Source organism: Equus przewalskii, chromosome 4 (genome assembly GCF_037783145.1).
Source record: "Equus przewalskii isolate Varuska chromosome 4, EquPr2, whole genome shotgun sequence".
NCBI lineage: Eukaryota > Metazoa > Chordata > Mammalia > Perissodactyla > Equidae > Equus > Equus przewalskii.
The window spans coordinates 49,195,437-49,215,804 of record NC_091834.1 but is presented as its reverse complement, the minus strand read 5'-3'; the positions used below and the strand labels follow the sequence as shown (position 1 = coordinate 49,215,804).

The 20,368-nt window shown below is 37.3% G+C and overlaps 1 protein-coding gene across 1 annotated transcript in view; it reads right to left on the bottom strand.

Annotated features, from left to right (window-relative positions):
- The window catches only part of LRRC72 (leucine rich repeat containing 72), a 38,761-nt gene that overhangs the window by 1,411 nt on the left and 16,982 nt on the right, over nt 1–20,368 (bottom strand). The window contains exons 4-7 of the mRNA XM_070615822.1: nt 15,300–15,381; nt 14,095–14,205; nt 7,302–7,391; nt 6,014–6,166 (exon numbers count right to left, since the gene is read on the bottom strand). Coding sequence (XP_070471923.1) covers nt 6,014–6,166; nt 7,302–7,391; nt 14,095–14,205; nt 15,300–15,381 — 436 coding nt within the window. The remainder of the gene's footprint in view (nt 1–6,013; nt 6,167–7,301; nt 7,392–14,094; nt 14,206–15,299; nt 15,382–20,368) is intronic.

Sequence of the window (20,368 nt, the reverse complement as noted above, 5' to 3'; positions counted from 1 at the left end):
AAACTCTGAGAACAGAATTCTTAATCAATTTAGTTACCAATGGAATCCAAGTGGGAATTTTCATAATTAAGATATTAAGTCTCATGTGCAGAAACTGATGCTTTTTTTCAGATAGGCACATGCATTTATGAATAGGATAATAGACCAAATGAGGAGAAATATTTAGAGCAGTTTAAACCATTTGAATTCTTGGCGTTAACTTCAAAGTAATAGAATAAACAAATCCTAGATCACAAGAATCTACATCTTCCCCAGCATTGGAGCTCAAAGGCTAGTCCTCAAAGCTTGGATTTCTTCTGCTGTCTTCCAGAGACTGTCCGTGCTTGTTTTTTTCCTCTCCAGAAGGCCTAGTGCCAGGCTAGAGATGGAATGTACCAGCACCTGTTGGGCCACCAAAGCCCACAGTGTGAGCTCTTGCCAATCCACAGGCAGCAGGGCACATACGGTGTCCTCCTTGGGAGAGGAGTTCATGGCATTGTTCCCTTCACAAGTGGCTGACTCAAGTCTCTCATGCCCTTTCTGATCTCCTAGACTTTATTTTTATACATTTTTAATTACAAAAAGTGTACATTTAACTGAATATAAACAAAATAGTGAAAAGTGAAACCTTACTTTGACTTTTCCAATTATCAAAGTATCACTTATCAAAGTATCACTATTAAGAGTTTTCTATGTGGGCTTCCAGCCCCCAGGTGCATACACACGTGTACATGTACACAGGGATTTATTAGCTGACAAAATTCCAATTTTGTCATTACTTTACAGTATTCCATGATGTATTTTTTTATACTCAAAATATATCATGGAATAATTCTGTAGTGCAGTAGTTCACATTGTATGAATGTGCCATAACTTAACATTCTTCTATGATTGACCATTTAGATTGTTTCCACTATTTTTTCTATTACAAAAAATGTTTCAACGAGCGGCTTTATACACATATCTTTGCATGTGCAAATACTTATATAGGAGGGAGACTTCAAATTTAATTGCTATGTTGAATGGTTTGCACGTTTTATATGTTGATGGGTACTGCCATATTGCCAATGGTTTTCCAAGAAAGTTGAACGAGTTTACGCTCCCACCAGTAGTACATGAGTTGCGCTTCTCTCTCCCCTCATCCACACCAACTTTTTCAACTTTTGCCTACCCACTAGATGAAAATGGTATCTCATTGGTTTAATTTGTTTTGATTTGCTCACTAATGAGGCTGATCATTAGATATCACATTTATTTCTTTCTATAAATGTCTTGTCAATAGTTCTTGTCACTTTTTGGAGTTTTCAAAGTGATTTATAGGAGCCCTTTGAGATAATGGATATTAACTTTTGCCTATTTTATATATTGCAAACATTTCTTCCAACTGTGTCTTTTAATTTTGTTCCTATGTTACATAATGGTTTTGGTTTTCATTTTTTTTTTTCCTTTTTCTCCCCAAAGCCCCCTGGTACATAGTTGTATATTCTTCGTTGTGGGTCCTTCTAGTTGTGGCATGTGGGATGCTGCCTCAGCGTGGTTTGATGAGCAGTGCCATGTCCGCGCCCAGGATTCAAACCAACGAAACACTGGGCCACCTGCAGCAGAGCGTGCGAACTTAACCACTCGGCCACGGGGCCAGCCCCTTGGTTTTCATTTTTATGTCGTTTAATCTGTCAATATTTTCTTTTCATGGCTGTGAGGTTTGTGTAAGGCTTTGATTGACCTTCTTCACCTCGAGACTGTGAAAGGTTTTTTCCCCAGTACCTTTCAATTCGTTTACATTTAGATATCTAATCTCTCTGGAATTTATTTTTGCATGCGATGTCTCCCTTAGAAAGTAGTCCTTTGGCCAAGGACCCCTGCATGGCACAACTCCAGGGGCTCGCAGTCATTGTTTTTTGTGTAAATGGCACTTACTGGAGTTGTTCAACATGGTGGTGCTGCTGACTGCTGATTTTTGCCTTCATAAATCCTTCTGACTCCGCGCAGCTTCCTCAATTGCCAACCATTCTCCAGATCTCACATGGACCTCTGGTACCTACCTGAGCCTTCATGCGTAAGTAGCACTTGGCATTTGCTTTCCTGGGTATACCTGGTGTCATTGCTACCCAAAGTCAGAGATGTCTTCGAGGCCTGGCTTCCTGAGCCTTCGATCCCCCAGCTCAAAACTTAACTTTCTGTTTTCTCTGGATTCTGTCCTGTTTCCTTACACCTTGGGTGATTCACGGTGGTGAAATGCCATTGGTTGAATTGTCTGCCTGATTTTCCTTTTTGGTTTTCCTCGTCCCTCTTCCTGCACTGTATGTGTCTCAGCTGCCAGGCCCAGGCTCTGCGACACTGCCCCCAGCCTGGTCTCAACACCTGGAGTTCTGTCTTGTTTGGGGAGAAGAGCAACCATGATAGAAATCCAGCAGTTTCACTTTTGGGCCACTAGTGGACTTTGTAAAAGTTTATTGGTACTTTCATTTATTTTAAATAGCCCTTAATGGCTTTCCACATTTAGATAGTTGGTGGGAAATCTGCAAATGTCTGTTTCCTTAAAGCCATATAAAAGCCCAAAGAGTTTTGGTTCTGAGAACGTTGCTTATCGTGTAATAAGAACCAAAGACATTAATGGAAATAGGTACATGCCTTTTAACCACAGCTATTTGTTAAAGATAGCGGAAATTTGAAGAAACTTCAAGTTGACGTTGCTTCTCAAGCTATTTGGAATATAATTGGTTTCTTTCTCAATTTAGGTTTAAGGATAATAAAATCAAAATGGGGTGTTACAATTGCCTTATAAACATTTTCAAGTGTAGTTTCTTCCCAATAAAAGAATTCAGAGTCTTAAATGTGCATGTCACAGTAAAATAAGATTTATATAAAAACAAATACAGAAACTATAAAACTATAAGGCACAAGTTTCAAAAACCTGTGTGGTGGGTTTTATTAGTTTCATTATAACTCTTTGGTTTGTAGAAAATGAGGAGATTGATTAGAGTCATGTTGCCAATTTTTAGGAGGGCTGTAATCAACATGCTCACGAATTAAGAAGAAAAACTTTCAAATGCAATAAAATATTCTATCTTTTCTTCCTCTGCTTCTGTATTTGGAGGTTTGCTCTGAAAGGCAGTAAAGAGAATAATTCTCTCAGTAATCTGGTTACTCAAGAGAAATGTGTAGCACTAAGGTCAGCTGTCCTGCTCACACGTGTACCAAAAATAGCACTGAAAACCAGATGGGGTGGCCTTACAGTGCTGGTTATTAGGTGCATTGGCTATTTTTAAGAGTGGAGATTTTCTATCCAGAGATTCCGCTCCCACCCCAGCCTGGCTAACTCCCACTAATCCAGGAACATTCAATTTGGGCATCAGCTCCTACAGGAAGTAAAAGAAAAACCAAGGAAGTGGCTGACTAAGAGAACAGTTCTACTTATCACGCACTGGATATGTGTCAGATGGGTGTTGCAGCGTTTCACATACCAAGAATCATAACAGCCAGAGGAAGGTGATAGCCCCATTCAAAAAACAGCTGAAGCAAATTCACGTCCAAAACAAAACTTGTAATTATTAGCAGAGCTTGTGTTCAAACTTGGGGAAATCCCCCAAAGCTTGTGCTCCTTCCCCTTCAGTGGCTGTTCTCTAACTGGAGTGCATCAGAATCACCTGAAAGACTTGTTTCAAACACAGCCTCCTGGGTCCCACCCTTGAGTTTCTAATCTAGTAGATCTCGTTTGAGGCACAGATTTGTATTCGTAACAAGTTCTTAAGTGATGCTGCTGCTGCTGGTTTAGAGGACCACACTTTGAGAAACACTGCCCTACCCTATTGTCTTCTGCACGTAGAGCATGTCCTCCAGACATTACTTCCATTCCATGGGACATATAGGGGATAAAGGAACAAGTTAAATGACACTTTGTGGAAACAGTCATATAAGTTGAGGCATTCTACAACATAACTGGCCCAGTTCTCTCAAAAAGTTGTGGAAACAATTTGGGAATATATTCTGAATTAAAGAAGATTAAAGAACAATCAAATGTAATTATGAGCCTTGACTGGGTACTGGTTTGAAAAGGCAGCTGTAGAAGCCATCTTGGAACTAGGAAAATTTGAATATGGATTATGTGTTAAATAATATAAATAGATTATTTTTCTTAGGTGTCATAATGGCATTGTGGCTGTGTAGGAGGATGTCCTTATTTTTAAACTTACAGGCTAAATTATTTAGGAGGGAAATGTCACGATGTCTGCTAGTGAAGCATTTAAAGGGTTCAGCAATGTTTTGACGTTTTCCAGTTTACGCAAGAGGCAAATCCTCATATGGAGTGCAGTGAATATGACAGAATATTACTAATTGTTAAATATACATGGGCATATACAGGTGTTTAATATTATTTCAACTTTTTCTATGTTAGAAAGATTTCACAATAAAAAGTTGAAGGAGGGGCCGGCTCCGGGGCCGAGTGGTTAAGTTCGCGCGCTCCGCTGCAGCGGCCCAAAGTTCGGATCCTGGGTGCGGACATAGCACCGCTCATAAGGCCACGTTGAGGCGGCGTCCCACATCCCACAACTAGAAGCACCTGCAACTAAAATATACAACTATGTACAGGGAGGTTTGGGGAGACAAAGCAGAAAAAAATAAAAAAATAAAAAATAAAAAAAGAAGATTGGCAACAGTTGTTAGCTCAGGTGCCAATCTTTAAAAAAAAAAGTTGAAGGAAACATCTTGATTTTTTGCTCTCATGCTTTTTTTTTTCTCTTGCTCATTCTTTAATAATAGTTTAGCTGGTTGTAGATTTCTTCGTTGACTATTACTTTTTCTTAGCCTTTTAAAGGTTTTAGATAACTCTCTTCTGACTTCTGTAATTGCAGTTGGAGAGTTTGTCATGAATATATAAATAATTCTTTTGTAGGCCACTTACATTTTCTCTCTGATGATCTTAAGATCATTTTGCCTTTGGTGTGGATTTTTGTTGTTATATGTCTTTTACGTCTTCGGACTAATTTTGTCTGGCGAATCTAAGGATTCATACATTTATCAAATTTGGAAAATTCCCAGCCATTATCACTTCGAATATTACCTTCTCCCCTCTCTTTCTCTGTTTTTCCTGCAGGGTTACTAAACTAATTGGACTTTCTCTTTCTAATATCTCCTTGTCTCAACAGCTAATTAATATTTTCTGTCTCTTGCTTTCTCTATGTTGCATTCTGGGTAATTTCTTTAAAACCTTTTTTCAATTTAATATTTTCCCTTCATTTTTAGAAAATCTATTCCAGAATGTATTTTCTATTTCAAATGTATGTTGTCTCTTTGGCAAAACATCCTGAGGAAAGGATTTTGTCTTTGTATCTTTTTTCATCCCTCCTTGTGATACCTGGTGATACAGCAGCCACCTTGTAAGCATAAAGCACAGTAAGAATAGCATAACAAAAGATAGATGTATTCTTGAACTCTGATGACATCATTGAGCTTTATACTCACCCCAGACACCTTACCTTTGTATTCTTTGCTGTGTGAGAAAAATAAACCTCTATTTGCTTAAGTCACTGTATTGGATTTCTCTTACATACAAGAATTAAATTCAAACTAATGAAATGTCACAGAAGATATACAAATTATACTTGCATATTATGATAGTATATATGAGTACAACCAAAATATTAACAATGCTTATTTCTGGGTGGAGGAATTGCAGATGATCTTTATTCTTAAGGTTTTTTCCATTTTATCAAAAACTTATACCCTTAATTGGTGAAATTGTCCAGTGATCATGGTAATAATAACAACTGCAGCTTATTTACAATGTCCTTTATACTGTGCTAGTGACTAGGGTAAGGACATCAATGTAATATCTCATTATCACATTACCTCATTAGTTAAATATGTGTAAGTGAAGATGAAAATTGTATATCACTTTTATTAGACTAATAAAATTAGATCATATTCATTTCTCTATGTAGGTACTTAGCTTATTGCAACTTGTAGTTATTATAATCAAATTACTCAAAAGTTGAGGAGTTTGAATTTTAATTTTGTCTTTTTTCGAAAATACCTGAAGGTACTCTCTGGGCTGGATTTTGCTTAAATGGTGATCTAGGATCCCACGAGGCATCTACTTTTCCTTGGAATGCTATTGATTGCACAATATGAGCCTTTTTGTGGTTAAAAATGGTAATCATTGATCTTCTTTCTTTTTCTGTAACTTCTGATAAATGCAAAAAATAGTGTTATTGCATAGCATTATAAACAGATATGCAAAGTGATTCAAACTAGAAGTAAACACTTTAAAAAATGTATTTATCTGAACTATGCAATCGATGAACATCCTGTCAAAACTAATTTGTGAAGGGTTATCACAGTTATTTCCCTAATCTTACAAGTGCTCAATATGTGCTCCTCAGGTCACAAGGCACAGATCAATCCTACTGCATTCCAACATTTCTTTTTTTTTTGCTGAGGAAGATTCACCCTGAGCAAACATCTATTGCCAATCTCCCACTTTTTATATGTGAGCCCCTGCCACAGCAGGGCCACTGACAGATGAGTGGTGTAGGTCTGCACCTGGGCACCAAACCCAGGCCACTGAAGCGGAGTGCGCTGAACTTAACCACTAGGCCACTGGGGCTGGCCACCAACACTTTCTAACACATCATCATGAATGATTAAAATCACAACTATGATACATCCTTTCATTTCCTCAAGGCTGTGAGGAAGAAGAGGTATAAATATAAGGTTTTGATATAGAAGTTAGTAATAAATTATTAAGAATTTTCAAACCTGTAGACATAGAAAGGTAGATGAGTAATAAAGCACTTGGAGGTCAAATAGGCCTCCAATAATGTAAAATGTAATGCCCTGAGGTGGATTATTTTTGTGGCTTATATAAATCAGACATGCTAGTTTATCTACAATGTCTAAAGATGTATATTCATAAAGAAGTTCTCAATTATATAGGTTATAATATGTATATTTATAGGATTTCAAAAATATGATTTTTAGAACTTAAATAGGCCTAAGAGATTTAGTCCAATCCTCTCAATTTTGAAATACAAAACTAAGGTGCTGGGGGTAAAGGATTTGGCATCTAACACGTTAATGTCAAAATCAGGATCACAAGGAGAACTAGCATCACGCTCAGTTAGATGCCGTTCCAATACAGTGGTCAAGAGACACAAATTCCTAAAGTAGGGCAAATTTCATTGAGCAAAAATTTCAAAAATAAATAACTGAAAAACTTTTGTTTACAAAGACAATTATGTTCAAAGACATTTAGCATTTTTAGCCACTGAGTTATAAGACTGCTTCTCAAATATTTCTCTGCAAGAAAGAGGTGTCCTTACGATTTCGGTCAAGCAACTCTACTGCTGGCAGGTGGTAGATTATATACAAACGGTATAGGTTATATTGGCACAAAGGGTTTTGGTAGAGACCTGCAAAGGAAAAATTCAAATTAAGATGTCAGGTTTCGAAATTAGTTTCATTTATCACTTGATAAAATATGGGAAATTGTAGGATTAATATAAAACGTAAGACCATGTAAAGCTCTGCTTCACAGACCAATGGTCTCACCCAACCCTTACTTATTCAGAGCAGCACTTAATTTTCCTATCTGCTAACTTCATTCATTCAAAAAAAGTTTTCTGAGTGCTCACAATCTACTAGGAACTGTGCTAGGTGCTAGGGACATAGCATTGACCCAAATCTGCTACAAACGAGGAAAATTTTCACATGTCCATGAGCTAATTAGTAAAGGAAGAACTAGATATCAGCTCTCCGGGGGTCTTGACACTGCTCTTTATTAACGTATTTGTTCACTTGGTTCTCTTCTTCCAGTCTCAAAGGTCACAAGGGGGCCTGTGTGGAGATGGGCGGACACACTTTTCTTCCTACACTTCACGCCATTGCACGTAGTTCAGAATATGTAAATGCCAGTAGCAGCTTCAGCCCTCAGCAGGAGCAGAGCTGCCCAGGGGTGGATGTTGCATCCAGTCTCCCTGTGGTCAGGCACACGGGGCTTCGATGTCCGTGTGTGCCAGTGCTGGAAACGTCATGCACCACACTCGGTAATAGGGTGGCTAGAAGTAGAAGGCTTGAAGATACAGAAGAGCTCCTGGCACTTCTGACGTCACATCCTTTATCCCTTAGGCATCAGCATGTAAATTTTTAAAATCTTCAACTAGAAGATGTGACTTTCATTTTCATGGAAATGGTAAAGTATTTTCCCTATTCTTCTTTGGATAAGATCAAACAGGGTTATTTCAATACAATGTGAAATAAAACATTTGTGATTTCCAGCTGGATATCTTTAGCTACTGAATTCTGCCTACATGCAGTTTCTAAAAAATACTTCTGAAAAATAGATTAGAGAGGAAAAGCACTAGATGGCAGTAGCAGAAAGAGCTCCAGCTATGGTACAAACACGCTCAACAAAATGAGGCTCACTTAATGTACAGGTTAAATTTAGCAGCTCTGCTGTGGCATTTGACTATTTATAAAATACAAAGAAACTTGATAAAAGCATGAAAATATTAAGCATTAGAAACCCAGGAAAAAACTGGCTAATATTTATAAAGAATAGTTTGCACCATAAAGAAGATGGGGGGGGCATGCTTAAAACACGACAAATTATTTAGATAAAAACTGGAAAAGTTAATCATCTGGATGTTTTCTCTATAGGTAATAAAACATTCTGATATTTGCTGTATAAACACAAACTTTTCTGGCTAATAAAATTGTTATGTATAGCCATTCCCTGTGGAAAACACGAGCTTTAGAGGGACCTAAAGCAGGCAATGGAAGACACCTGGTGCATTATAAGCAAAAGTTATAAGAGGAAAAGCATGGAGGGAAATGTAGAGCCAGGAGCAACAAAGAACTGTGAAAGAAAAGAAATATGTATGTATTGGGGGAAATGAGAGGAAAAGTGCAGTGGATATTTTTCAAGATTTCTGAAGTGACAAAACTGGTTTGAACTCTAATCTTAAAAGAGAAGGAATTTAAAGTGGTAACAAATAGTTACAACTACAGATCAGGGAATAGAACGGATGTATGTTGAACCAGTAATAAAGACAGATTTAAAAAGATCCACAGGGATCACGCATTGTAGTTTGAGCCAGAAGGAGAAGAGAAAAAGACACCCTTCAAGGATATAAAAGCAAAACACAATAGTTTTTAATGCGAGTTTAGGAGGGAATAAGTCACAAATGCTTTAGTGCAGAAGTCTGCTGTGTGGTGGCTGTCTCGGAGAATCTCATCTGACACCTCATAACCCTATCATTCACTCTAGCTGGGCGACAGCCTGCCTTTGCAAATGATGTTAATGGAAAATGTACCAACATCTTTCAATGACATTTACTTTTGGTATACCCCTCATATTCTCTTTTCCCTCTGAGAACATTACTATTTCATTTTTTTTCCTGGCTTCCTCTCCTAGTACTTAGTTAAGTAACTTCTTTATGTAAATTAAATAACTTTTAGTTTCAGCTAAACAAAACACCAAATTTGGATTTACTACTATTAATTACATTACTTATTAAGAAGGTGTCTCAATACTGAAGACTCGCTGTGCTTATTGTGGTTCGACATTCATCTCATCATAAAGTAGAATCTAAATGACAGCAAGTCAGAAAACTGGGCCTTTAAGCCTGGCCTGTCTAAATTAACTGCAAAAACTAAATAGAATTAAATAAGTTGAAAGGCATTTCATCTTTATTTTTCTTCACTTTTTTCTTCGCTCTTACATTTTAGAAGGAAGAAATTTATTTTTAACTTTGCTTTTTTTTTTCCATTCCATACTATTAAACATGTAACATTTTGGATTCATGAGTTTTGGAGTGATGCTACTAAAATTACCATAAATTAAGTTTCTAAGACGTGAAATCTGTTTCCTGTGTCTGAAAGTTCGGAAAGGCTTCTGTGATGTATGGTACATTCCTTCAGAAACAATGAAACAAAATTGCTTACACTTTCACTTTCAATAGGTTAATACTATTTAATCCACCTTTCCTCTAGGCTACGTGTAGAGTACGCCTTGGTGGCGCCAGCACTGTCTTGCTTATCTTAATTTGGGATTGTGAGTCTAAGCAATTTACCCCAAAATATATCAAAATGTCTCTACTACCTTTCTGCGCAAGCTCGAGTTACACAAGTCACACGTGTGAAGCTACTTATTACTGAAACAGAAGGAGAAAATGCACTCATCTAAATAATTGGCTTCAGTTAACTTTTTTAAACTTTTAAAGCAAAATAGAAAATCATCATTTAAATGAACCCGAATGGTTTTAAGACCACCTCTGAAGAAAGCTGATGTAATTAATAATGTACCAACATTTCCATCTTAATAGATGAGGGAAATGATATAGAGAAGTTAAAAGCAGTTATAGTCTGTGCATATACAGAACTGCCTGTGGAAGGAAGTTCAGATGTCAATGATCAGATGCTAAGATTTTGAGGTTCTGGATCAAAGTTACTTAGTAAGGTCAGCATCTCCATTGTTATCATCATTTTATTTTAACTAATATCTATTGGGCCACCAAACAGCACAGGTTTATACTGAATATGAACATCATCCCTGATTTTAAAAGGCAAGCTTAGACTAAAGCAGGAGGTGAAGAGAGTGGAGGGGTCAGAATATTCTCTTCTTCAGGACAAACAGCAGGGAAAGACCAGTGGGCCCTTTTTCTTGGGTGGATTGTTCTGTTTTGTTGTTTGGGAGGGGTGGTCCCCCCTTGAGGGGCATTTCAGGCAAAGAGGCTCAGACGAGGAGACTGTTGAGATCATAGTCCCACCCTGGTCTCTCAGCCTCCCTCTTTGCTCCCTGGCTGCTCGCTGTAGGCAGTGGCCTGGGCCCAATGAGGAAGGTAGAAGGCGTTTAAGGACAGAACCTGTTGAAATGAAGATGCTCTCTTGGAGGGGCCGCTCCCTGTCTCCAGTGAATCCCTAAAGCTCTGCTAGGAAGCAAGTCTTAAAAAGTATGGAATGTAGGAGTCCAGCTGTGCTTTCTAACAGTGGAGTTTAATGAAACAGAGAGAATACTTGAGAGAAATGAGGAGACTAAAGGTTTAAGAACAGGATAATGTGTTAAGTATTTAGTTGCTGCTTTAGTTGGTGGTGTTCTTTCCCTCTGTGCTGGGAAAGGGGCAGGGATTAGTGAAAATTAGTGAAAGTCAGCAGTCACCGGAAGTGGGTCTTTGACACCTGTAGATCCTGATTTAGAGAGAGCTTGGAGGAGGTAAGGGAAGAGGAAAATGGAGCTGGAGAGGGAGGGTGTGGAAAGGGAGACCGCCTGGAGAGAGGAGGTGGGGCCCTCCTGACTCAGCCTGGAAGTCAGGAATTCCAGTTTCCAGGACCTCACACTCTGCAGCTGGTGCTGCGCCTCCCTGAAGCTCCCAGCCATGCGTCTCCTGGGCAGTGTCTTGGCCTTTCTCCTCATAAACACCCATGGAGGGTGCAAGGCCGAAATAGGTTAGAGGTTTCCCCTCCAGGTTATTTTCTCACTCTCTGAAGAACTTGTAATTGAAGTGGAATAATAACAACACTTCAGCATTTTATATGATTTTACAACTTGAAAGGACAAAAACTTTAACAATTGAAAATACGTAGATTTCTCATTTTAGTTAATGAGCTGAATCTATTCTATGGTTGCAAATGAGGCTCAGAGAAACTTAATTTGAGGACATTACTGCACAAATATGATTAGCAGTCTAATAAATGCAAACATTATTTCCGTACAATATCTTTAACCAAAATGGGGCAAGGTTCAAAACGTGCATATTTTCTACCAAAAATTTTCAGAAAACGCATCTTTTTTTGTAATTGGACACAGCATTTTCTCCATTTAAACAAATGATCCCACTACAAGATTCTCAGTTGGAACAATTATAGTTCTATAATTTGAATTACATCACTACGATTTTAAGTAGAGGTCACTTAAACTGTTGTGATAGGTGGTGATATGGACATTGTACTACCAGGCCGGCCTAACAGCCTTTCAGAGAGCTAGAAAAGGCATTTCCGCACCCCACCTCAGGGCTGACAATTCTGTGCTCAGTACACTCTTGACAATTGGGGCATGAGGTGGATTTCAAACTACTTACTCCAGAGCCACCCTTGTTCAGGGCATAGTCCTATTGACTGTGATTGGGGCAACCTTGATTGCTAACCTCAAATCTTATATTGTAAAATAAGTGTGCTTAAATTATTGATTTCTTACATTTAGTAAATTGTCCTATTAAGTTTCACATCAAGCCCTTTCAGCTCTCTAAGAAATATTTAGGCTGAGAGTTTTAAAACTGTAAGGTCCGTAAGGGTCCATGTTCACTTTTGTGTTCCCATCTAGTAGAGTGTCACATAGCAAATGCGTGATAAGTATGTTGAATGAATGAATGAATGAATAAATGATAAATAGAAGGAACAAAGCATGAGTTTAAGTTTCAACACTCCTTAGTAGTTTGGCTAAAGCTCTGAGACTTGTATTTCCACCATTAACAAGGGAATAATCCTAATCACATCACAGGATTACTGTGAAGATTTCAATGAGAAGATAAGAAAGCCTTTTTCAACAAGAAAGACATTCAAACATGTTACTATAATGATTATTATTTAGAATGCCAGTTATATTTTTTAATCTATTTACTACTTGGCAGAATTTCTAGACTGTGTACATCTTAATTCATTATCTAATTTACACAATCCAGAATAAAACAATTTTTGTTTTTGTTGCTGCTTCAAAATACCATTAATGTCAAGAAGTGCTTTTGAAAAAAATGTTTGAAAGAGTTGGCTTAATATTTGAAGCAATCCTGAGAGGTAGCTATTAACCCATTTTGTAGAAAAATGAAGATAAACGAGAGTTCTGAATCTAGCATGGCCAGTTTTGAACCATAGAAGCGTTTGTTCAGCACAGAAGGGCCAGATAATTCAAATATGCAGACCAATCCTGAGTGTTTCACAGACCTTATCACTACTCAAAGATAAGCATGGAATTGTCCTGATCTTGGTGCAATCTTAATAGTTAGACTTAAACTTAATAGTCTCCTTATAAGCACATGAATCATTTCTCCTCCATACAGTAGACATAACTGATTAACACTGAAAATATCGGAAAACTTTAATTACTCTCTAGGTATTGATCTGATCAGAACCTCTACCATCAACACCAGTTTACACGTATTCAAAACACTGTCTCGGGCAATTTTGAGAAATGAATAGAAAATGGATAGGAAGAAAATATCTATTTCACGACATTATATGAAAAAGTCTCCTGACTCTAAAGTTTGAAAACCCACTCATTGATTTGAGCATCGTTTCCCTTGGTGCACCTCGGACCATTTGTCCTGTATTGCGATTGTGTATGGGTTTATCTACCCTTCAAGACTGTAAACTTATTGAGAGTAGGAACTCTGTATTTATGTTTCCACCCATCTCACAATGTCTTCCAATACTGAAGCCAGTTCCTTGCTAGGTGTGATTCAACATTTGTGAATGAAGGTTGCTGTTCGCCAAATTAAAAGCTTAAATAAAAATTTACTCTTTTTTTGGGGGGGTGTCAGCTTTATTAATATAATTCACATACCACACAGTTCACTCATTTTAAGTATACAATTCATGTTTTTCAGTATATTCACAGAGTTGTGCAACCATCACCTCAGTCAATTTTAAAACATTTTCATCACCCCAAAAAGAAACCCCATACACCTTATTTTTAGCCATCACTCTCCAGTCCTCTCAGCGCCCCAGCCCTGGGCAGATGCTCATCTATTTAAAAATAGTTGCCTCTCAGTGTTGCTGTCTCGATAGATGTGGCTGTTCTGGACATGTCATATAAATGGAGTCACATAATATGTGCTAAAACTTACTTTTGAGGTAAAACCAAAAGCACGGATTTAAACATGTAAATAGTCTTTTGTCACTTCTGTCATTTTCATTTGGCATGCCATGTCATTTCACAAATTTTTTTTCATCTGTTGTTCTTTCAAAAACACATTTTAGAAAAGAACAAGATCTAGTCTTGTTTTCAAAAATATCTAAATATTTTAGTTATAAACATTGATCTAATTTAAATTTAAAAAATGAAAAAATGCCCTGTGTTATTACTCTTTTAACTTATAGCCATATAAAAGTGCAAATTGATACTTAGGGTCTTCAGATTGAGCATTCCCTTCAACTCCTTCACTGCGGCGTCTATGTTTGTTAACTCATTGTGGTGAAGCTGGAGTATATGCAAGGAGGGCAGGTAACGCAGGCCTAAACAAAAGACAAACTTTGTTTTTACAAGATTTTAAACATTTTCATTGCTAATCAAACATGCTAACTAAACAAAAGCAAAGAATACATTACAGCTGGTGAAAGGAGGCATTATTATTAATAACATTGTGAACCATCATTAAGAATACAACAAACATAAGCATCCAAATAATTGAGTGTAATGTGGGAATGTAGAGTCAATTTATTTCCATCGTTATGATTTTACTTTTTCTTCTCTGTATCAAAGACTTTTTTAAATTTTAGAGAGGTTCTTTTCTTACTCTTCTTTTTGGTTTGGTTTTGCCAATGTTAGTTAGAGTTACAATGCTAATCAAGGGAATAATTACTCATTTAATTCAATATCTCCCCCCAAACTGCTCAACCAAATATTTTCTTTACACAACAGGAAGCCAAATATTCATATCATTTTTGTTGATTCTAAGTTGCACATTCTCCCACCTTTTTATCATAAGTAAAAGTGGGTTGTGTCTTTGTGATATCCACATCATAGTTTAATTGGCAAGATTTTCTTTCTTCGTGGTGCATGGAATAATGGTGGATCTTAAAACTTATAACGTTTTGATTTTATAATATATGGTATTACAGAAAAACTTTTTCTGCTATGCCTCTTTGTATTTCATAACCATAATACATTACGTACTTTTATACCTGGCTTGAAATTGTCAGTTTAGAGATTGCTGCGCATATAAAATTAATGCAGAGTGAAAACAGGAATTTGGCTGGTAAAAATTATAGCTAGTAAAAACATTAAGACTATTTATATAGTTGTTATATTTATTAATGCTCCCAAATATTGTTAAAATTTGCTTCCACAGTATCTAATTTGTGTCCAACTGTGCAGAATGGCGAAATTTCTATGTTAAAAAAAAAAGATTCTTTCACATTTTGAACAAGACACATAAAAGCAAATTTCTTAAAATAAAAAGTACATAGGAACATTAAAAAAATAGACCATCACATATTTTCAACAGAAATGTTTAAATAGATTTTTGCATGCTATTAACAATACCACGGTTGAAAGTTATTACTTAATTGAAAATTTATTCAATTGACAGAGAAAATTTAAGACCTACCTTCTATCTCAAATATTGCATTGTTGTTTAGATATAGTTCTGTCAGACAACAGTTTCTAGTTAAAAATGTTATTCCATGGAGCTGAAAATGAGAGTTAGAGAACAATATACTTTCTACAATAATTATATAAATGTATAATATTGTATATACATAATTACAATAAGACCACAGAAGTTTGATGCTTGCTGTTATTAATTATTTGTGACCTTATTGTCTAGGATGTGAGTTTGCATTTGGCTTGTCTTTGAGGGCAGTGGGATAAAAAGTGTGTTTTAAGCTAGCTTAATACAAACCTCTCTTACTATGGTAAGACCAACTCCCTTGCAAGACTTTGAAAGCCTCTGTAAGCTGGCCTAGCCCTAGCTCTAACATTTCCCACAATTCTCCATATAGTCTCACTGGATCTGGCTCCACATATCCACTAATTCACCGTCACATATGATTAAGTGCCTATTATATGCCAAGGGCTCTCCCCTCAGATAATGAGGAAGCCATTTCTGCTTCTGCATGATTTCTCTTTGCCTGCAGGACTTTTCTTCCTGGTACATTTCCGATTATTCTTAAGGATCAGCCCTAGGCTAGCAAGGTTTATCAAACCATGCCTGAGCCAGCCACCACAGGCGGTTTTGACTGCCCCAGGGATTTGTGGAAAACATCCTTTGATCTCCTTGCATCTCTCTACTATCTTCTCACTCTCTTTTGACCCACGTGTTCTTTCTCTAAACTTCCACCCACTCCAGCACATTGAGTCAGATCTCCTGAATGATGGTCTAATTCTGAACTCTTTCTTAATTCTCATCTCCTCTTTTCAGGCTCACTGTCCTTCTAGTAAACGGATCTCCTCAGTTTAGCTGAGGACTCTATAATCTGAGTAGACACAGGAGGCAACTCTTACAGGTCAGGCCCACTTCTAACAGCTCAACTGGCCACATCCCAAAGGAGAGGGCAAGGCACAGCATAATCCTGTTACTGCACAGCTCATCTTTTGAAATAAGACCTTTCCTGACAACCCCCATACGAACCTCCATTTTCTTGACTACTTCCCGCTCCATTTGACTTGTACAATTAATCGTTTGATCACTAGTTTTGTGTCTTCCTTAAGGAAAGTAACCACATTTCTTCAGTATCTTATCCTTCCCACCTCCCCATTCTCCTAATGATATGGTGAAGTTGTGTCTGACTTTTAAGATTAGAAATTCAGTCTATATGAATTGGAAATATGTAGTCAAAAGCCCTCTTGAAAATTCCTCAAATGAACCATTCAGCACACTATACATGATATGGGGTATCCAACACACAAAACTGAAGATCAGAAATGTTTGTTACCCTGCAAGGAGAACTCCATTATTTTTTTTTTAATATTGACTCTATAACCTTGATAAAATTTACAGATTTGTTTGAGTCATGAGGATGAGACATGGTGGAGTCATAGAGGCGGGGCAGGTATCCTCTGACAGCAGCCGGCAAGTTCAGTATAGCAGGTAAGTGGCTGCTTAATACACGGTCTAGCAGGGAGAAGATTTTCTGGAAATAGTTATTGATAAATGCTTAGTACTTTAGATATACCGCAATATAGGCTTATGATTATAAATTCGTTTTATGTGTTTATTAAAGCCTATCCCAGGAACTATTGTTATCAGTTAAATAGAATTGTTTTGGCCTTTGATGGGTTAATTCAACTTATCTGATTTAGTGAGGATTTACTGGAAATTTTACTCCTGGCCTCTCATATCTCAGAAAAGCGATTTTAGATTTGTAACCAAAGTTTGAATTTGTAACCAAAGTTTGAACACCGGTTTCTTTAATGATTTTTCTTTAAGTTGTTCTTATATTTGCAACATTCACAAATTGTGACGCTACAAAAGGCATGTGTGCTGCTCATCTCCTCATTTCACGGATTCATTCTACACCAGATTATGTCAGCACTCATGCTGGAGGACCACCAATAATTTCCCCACAGCTTTTGTTAAGTCATGAGAGGAACCATGTTTTCCACAGGTGGGAGGGGTCATTGAAGGCAGTGAGGGGTGGGTCCCAGTTGGTTGCCTATCCCTTTCTACTTTTCTTACTGGCTTCCTGACAGCAACTCACTGCCTTCTGTCCTCCTCACCACTCCCTGATCTAATGATAGCCACACCTGACATCAGCATAGAAAAAGAACACCAGTGGAAACCACAACTTTTTCTTCCCTTTTTCCAGTTCTCTGCCAATCACACATTAATAAAGCATTGCTAATTAGCTGAGGCTTTAATTTCTCTTGCATTACTCATTAACACAGGAAGAATACTAATAAACTCAACAGTTTCATCTTGATCATAGAATCAAAGTTTTCCCAAGAGCATTAACATCCTTGGCCATGATCATTGGGATTTTAAGATTGCACTATTTGTTGGGGTCAGATGTGTAGGGGGAGTGGCATGGAAAGAGATAAAGCCAGATTATGAGGACCTTGGGGAGCTTTTAAAAGATTTTGTGCAGAGGAGTGCTATTGCCCTATTTTATTTTAGAAAGAAAATGGAAGGGAAGAATGTAGTTTAGAAGGAATAGTAAGTATAATGGCAGGAATGAATAGGAGGAGTGTTACGCTAATTCAGAAGAATATATGGTGGCCCAGAGTAGAGTAATGGCAGTGGGAGAAGAGAGAAGTGGAGCGAAATGAGAGACAGTTCCAAGGTAGAGTTCACAGCACTTAATAGACATTGAAACGTAGCAAGTTGTTGAAGTCAAGATCTAGGAACAGAAACTGGAGAACCTGCTGATTGTCCTGAAACTCAAGCCCTTATTAAAGTAAAATGTTATTATAATTATCCATTTAGAGAAATCTACACTATTGATTCTAAGGATGGCCATAGCATTAATATTTAATGTGACATTTCACAAATCACACCTTAGCTCAAGACTTGGCACATAGTAAGTGCCCAATAAACAATAGCTATTATTTATTTATTGGTTAACAGCTACTATTTTTTATAGACCTGGAGGCTCATACATTTAGTGTCAAGCACTTAAAGGTAACAACTGAGGTATAGTGGGGAAAAATGAATACCAGAATGAATTAAGGAGGCTTCTTTTAGAGCAAGGTTTCTTAACCTCTGCAACTATGGACATTTGGGGCCTGATAATTCTTGGTTGGGGTTGGGGGTCTGCCCAGTGCATTGTAACATGTTTAGCAGCATCCCTAGTCTCTACCCACTAGATGCCAGTAACATGCACACCTCAACTGTGAGAATCAAAAATGTCTCCAGACATTGCCAAATGTCACGTGGGGGTGGGGGCGGTGTGCAAAGTTGTTCTCAGTTGAGAACTGCTGACTTAGAGTCAAGAAAAGAGGACAGATTCATATTTAGTAAGTGCTGATTATGAGCTGAGTAGTAAGCTAGATATTTTCACAGACATTATTTAATATGGTCCTTACAATAGCTCCATGTTATTTGCTTTATCCTTCATTTATCTAGGAGGAAACTGAGGCTCAGAGAAGTTAGACAATTTTCCCCAGGTAACAGAGCAAGGATTCAAACTCAAGTCTGTCTGACTCTCAAATCAAAAACTGGCTTATAGTACATCGTTACTGGGCTCTTTAATTTGGAGGAACTTCTGTATAAACCATCCAGATGACATTAATTTGAACATACTTTGAAGAAATGGAAAATATTGTTGTTTTGAGTAATGGAAAATATTAGATTGAGTGATAGAAAATAGTATTTCAGCAATAACTCCAAAACATGTCTAAAATGCACCCAAAAATATTCAGCAGGAAATGGAAAAAATAGAAGAGAAATATAATAGTTTAAAAATATAATTATATATAGTTTCTCTTTCTCTCAATATATAGAAAGAGATATACAGATATAAACTTATTTGCCTGACACGTAGTAAGGCTACATCCTGTTTATCATTATTTGAAAGTGTTTAGCTATGTTTTGGGTTATTACTGAAATGTGTATGAGTTTCTTTGATCAGTACTTCACATATGCCACCTCATTTCTTTATCATGACAACCCTTTGTTAGGAAGAATAAATGCTCCCTATATTAGATAGAGGAAGCTGAACTCTGGAGAGATTATGCAATTTCCTAAATATCATCTGATTAGTAACAGCTGATTAGTAACAGCACCATAACTATACCTGAACACAGTTCAAAATCCACTTATTAAATACCTACCCTCTTCCAGGAATCACTTACACAGACATTGGTGCTATTCTTTTCTTTTCATCTGTCTAAACATTATTTAATGAAATATGAGATGCACTTGTCATTATTGTTTAGCTGCCCGGCATCTAACACTCCTCCCCACAATTCAAGGAATTCTTCCTCTAATGAGTCTTGGTGGGAATCAGAACCTACTCCCCATTAGGCAAGATATTTGCTTTTCCAGATTTCCTGCCAGGTAGGTGTGACACATGACTAGACCAAGCCAATCTGATGCCTTCCCTCTGAACTTTGAATCAAGAACTAGTAATGCAAAGAAGTGGAGATAGCTGAGAGTTAATTCTGGTGTTGGCAGAGATAGAGACAGCAACGTTTGTCTCCACAGCAGTGGAAACAGTGGCACTGGTGACGGTGGAGGGGTCCAGCAGCTGGTGCTGGTGACAGGCAAGCAGCAGCACAAGCTGGGGCTTCCATTGTTGACTGGCAAGTCAGTAGTGTTTGTGGAAATCAGTTCTGTGAAATGGTTTTGACCATGGCTCCCTTTGATCCTGAGAATTTTCTACACTTGATTCTTAAGCTACCTAATACCTATCCAATACCTTTTCAATATATTATTTTTCTGCTTAACTTAGCCAAAGCATGTTTCTGTTAAGTGAATTTCTGTTACTTTGACTAGCACCTATGCAAAGAAAAGTTTAACTTGGCAGACCTAGCTCTGATGTCAAATAAACAGAACCTGACATTTGTGAATGAACAAAAAAGCGTAATGCTAAGCAAAAGATTATCAATTTACCCTCCTCAAACTTATAATTATGATCAATTACATATCATTTGTGACTCTCTGACCAAATGGAAATATTTCATTTATTAGAAAACATTAGTATCTTTGTTTACTCATTCTTCCATGCAACAAATATT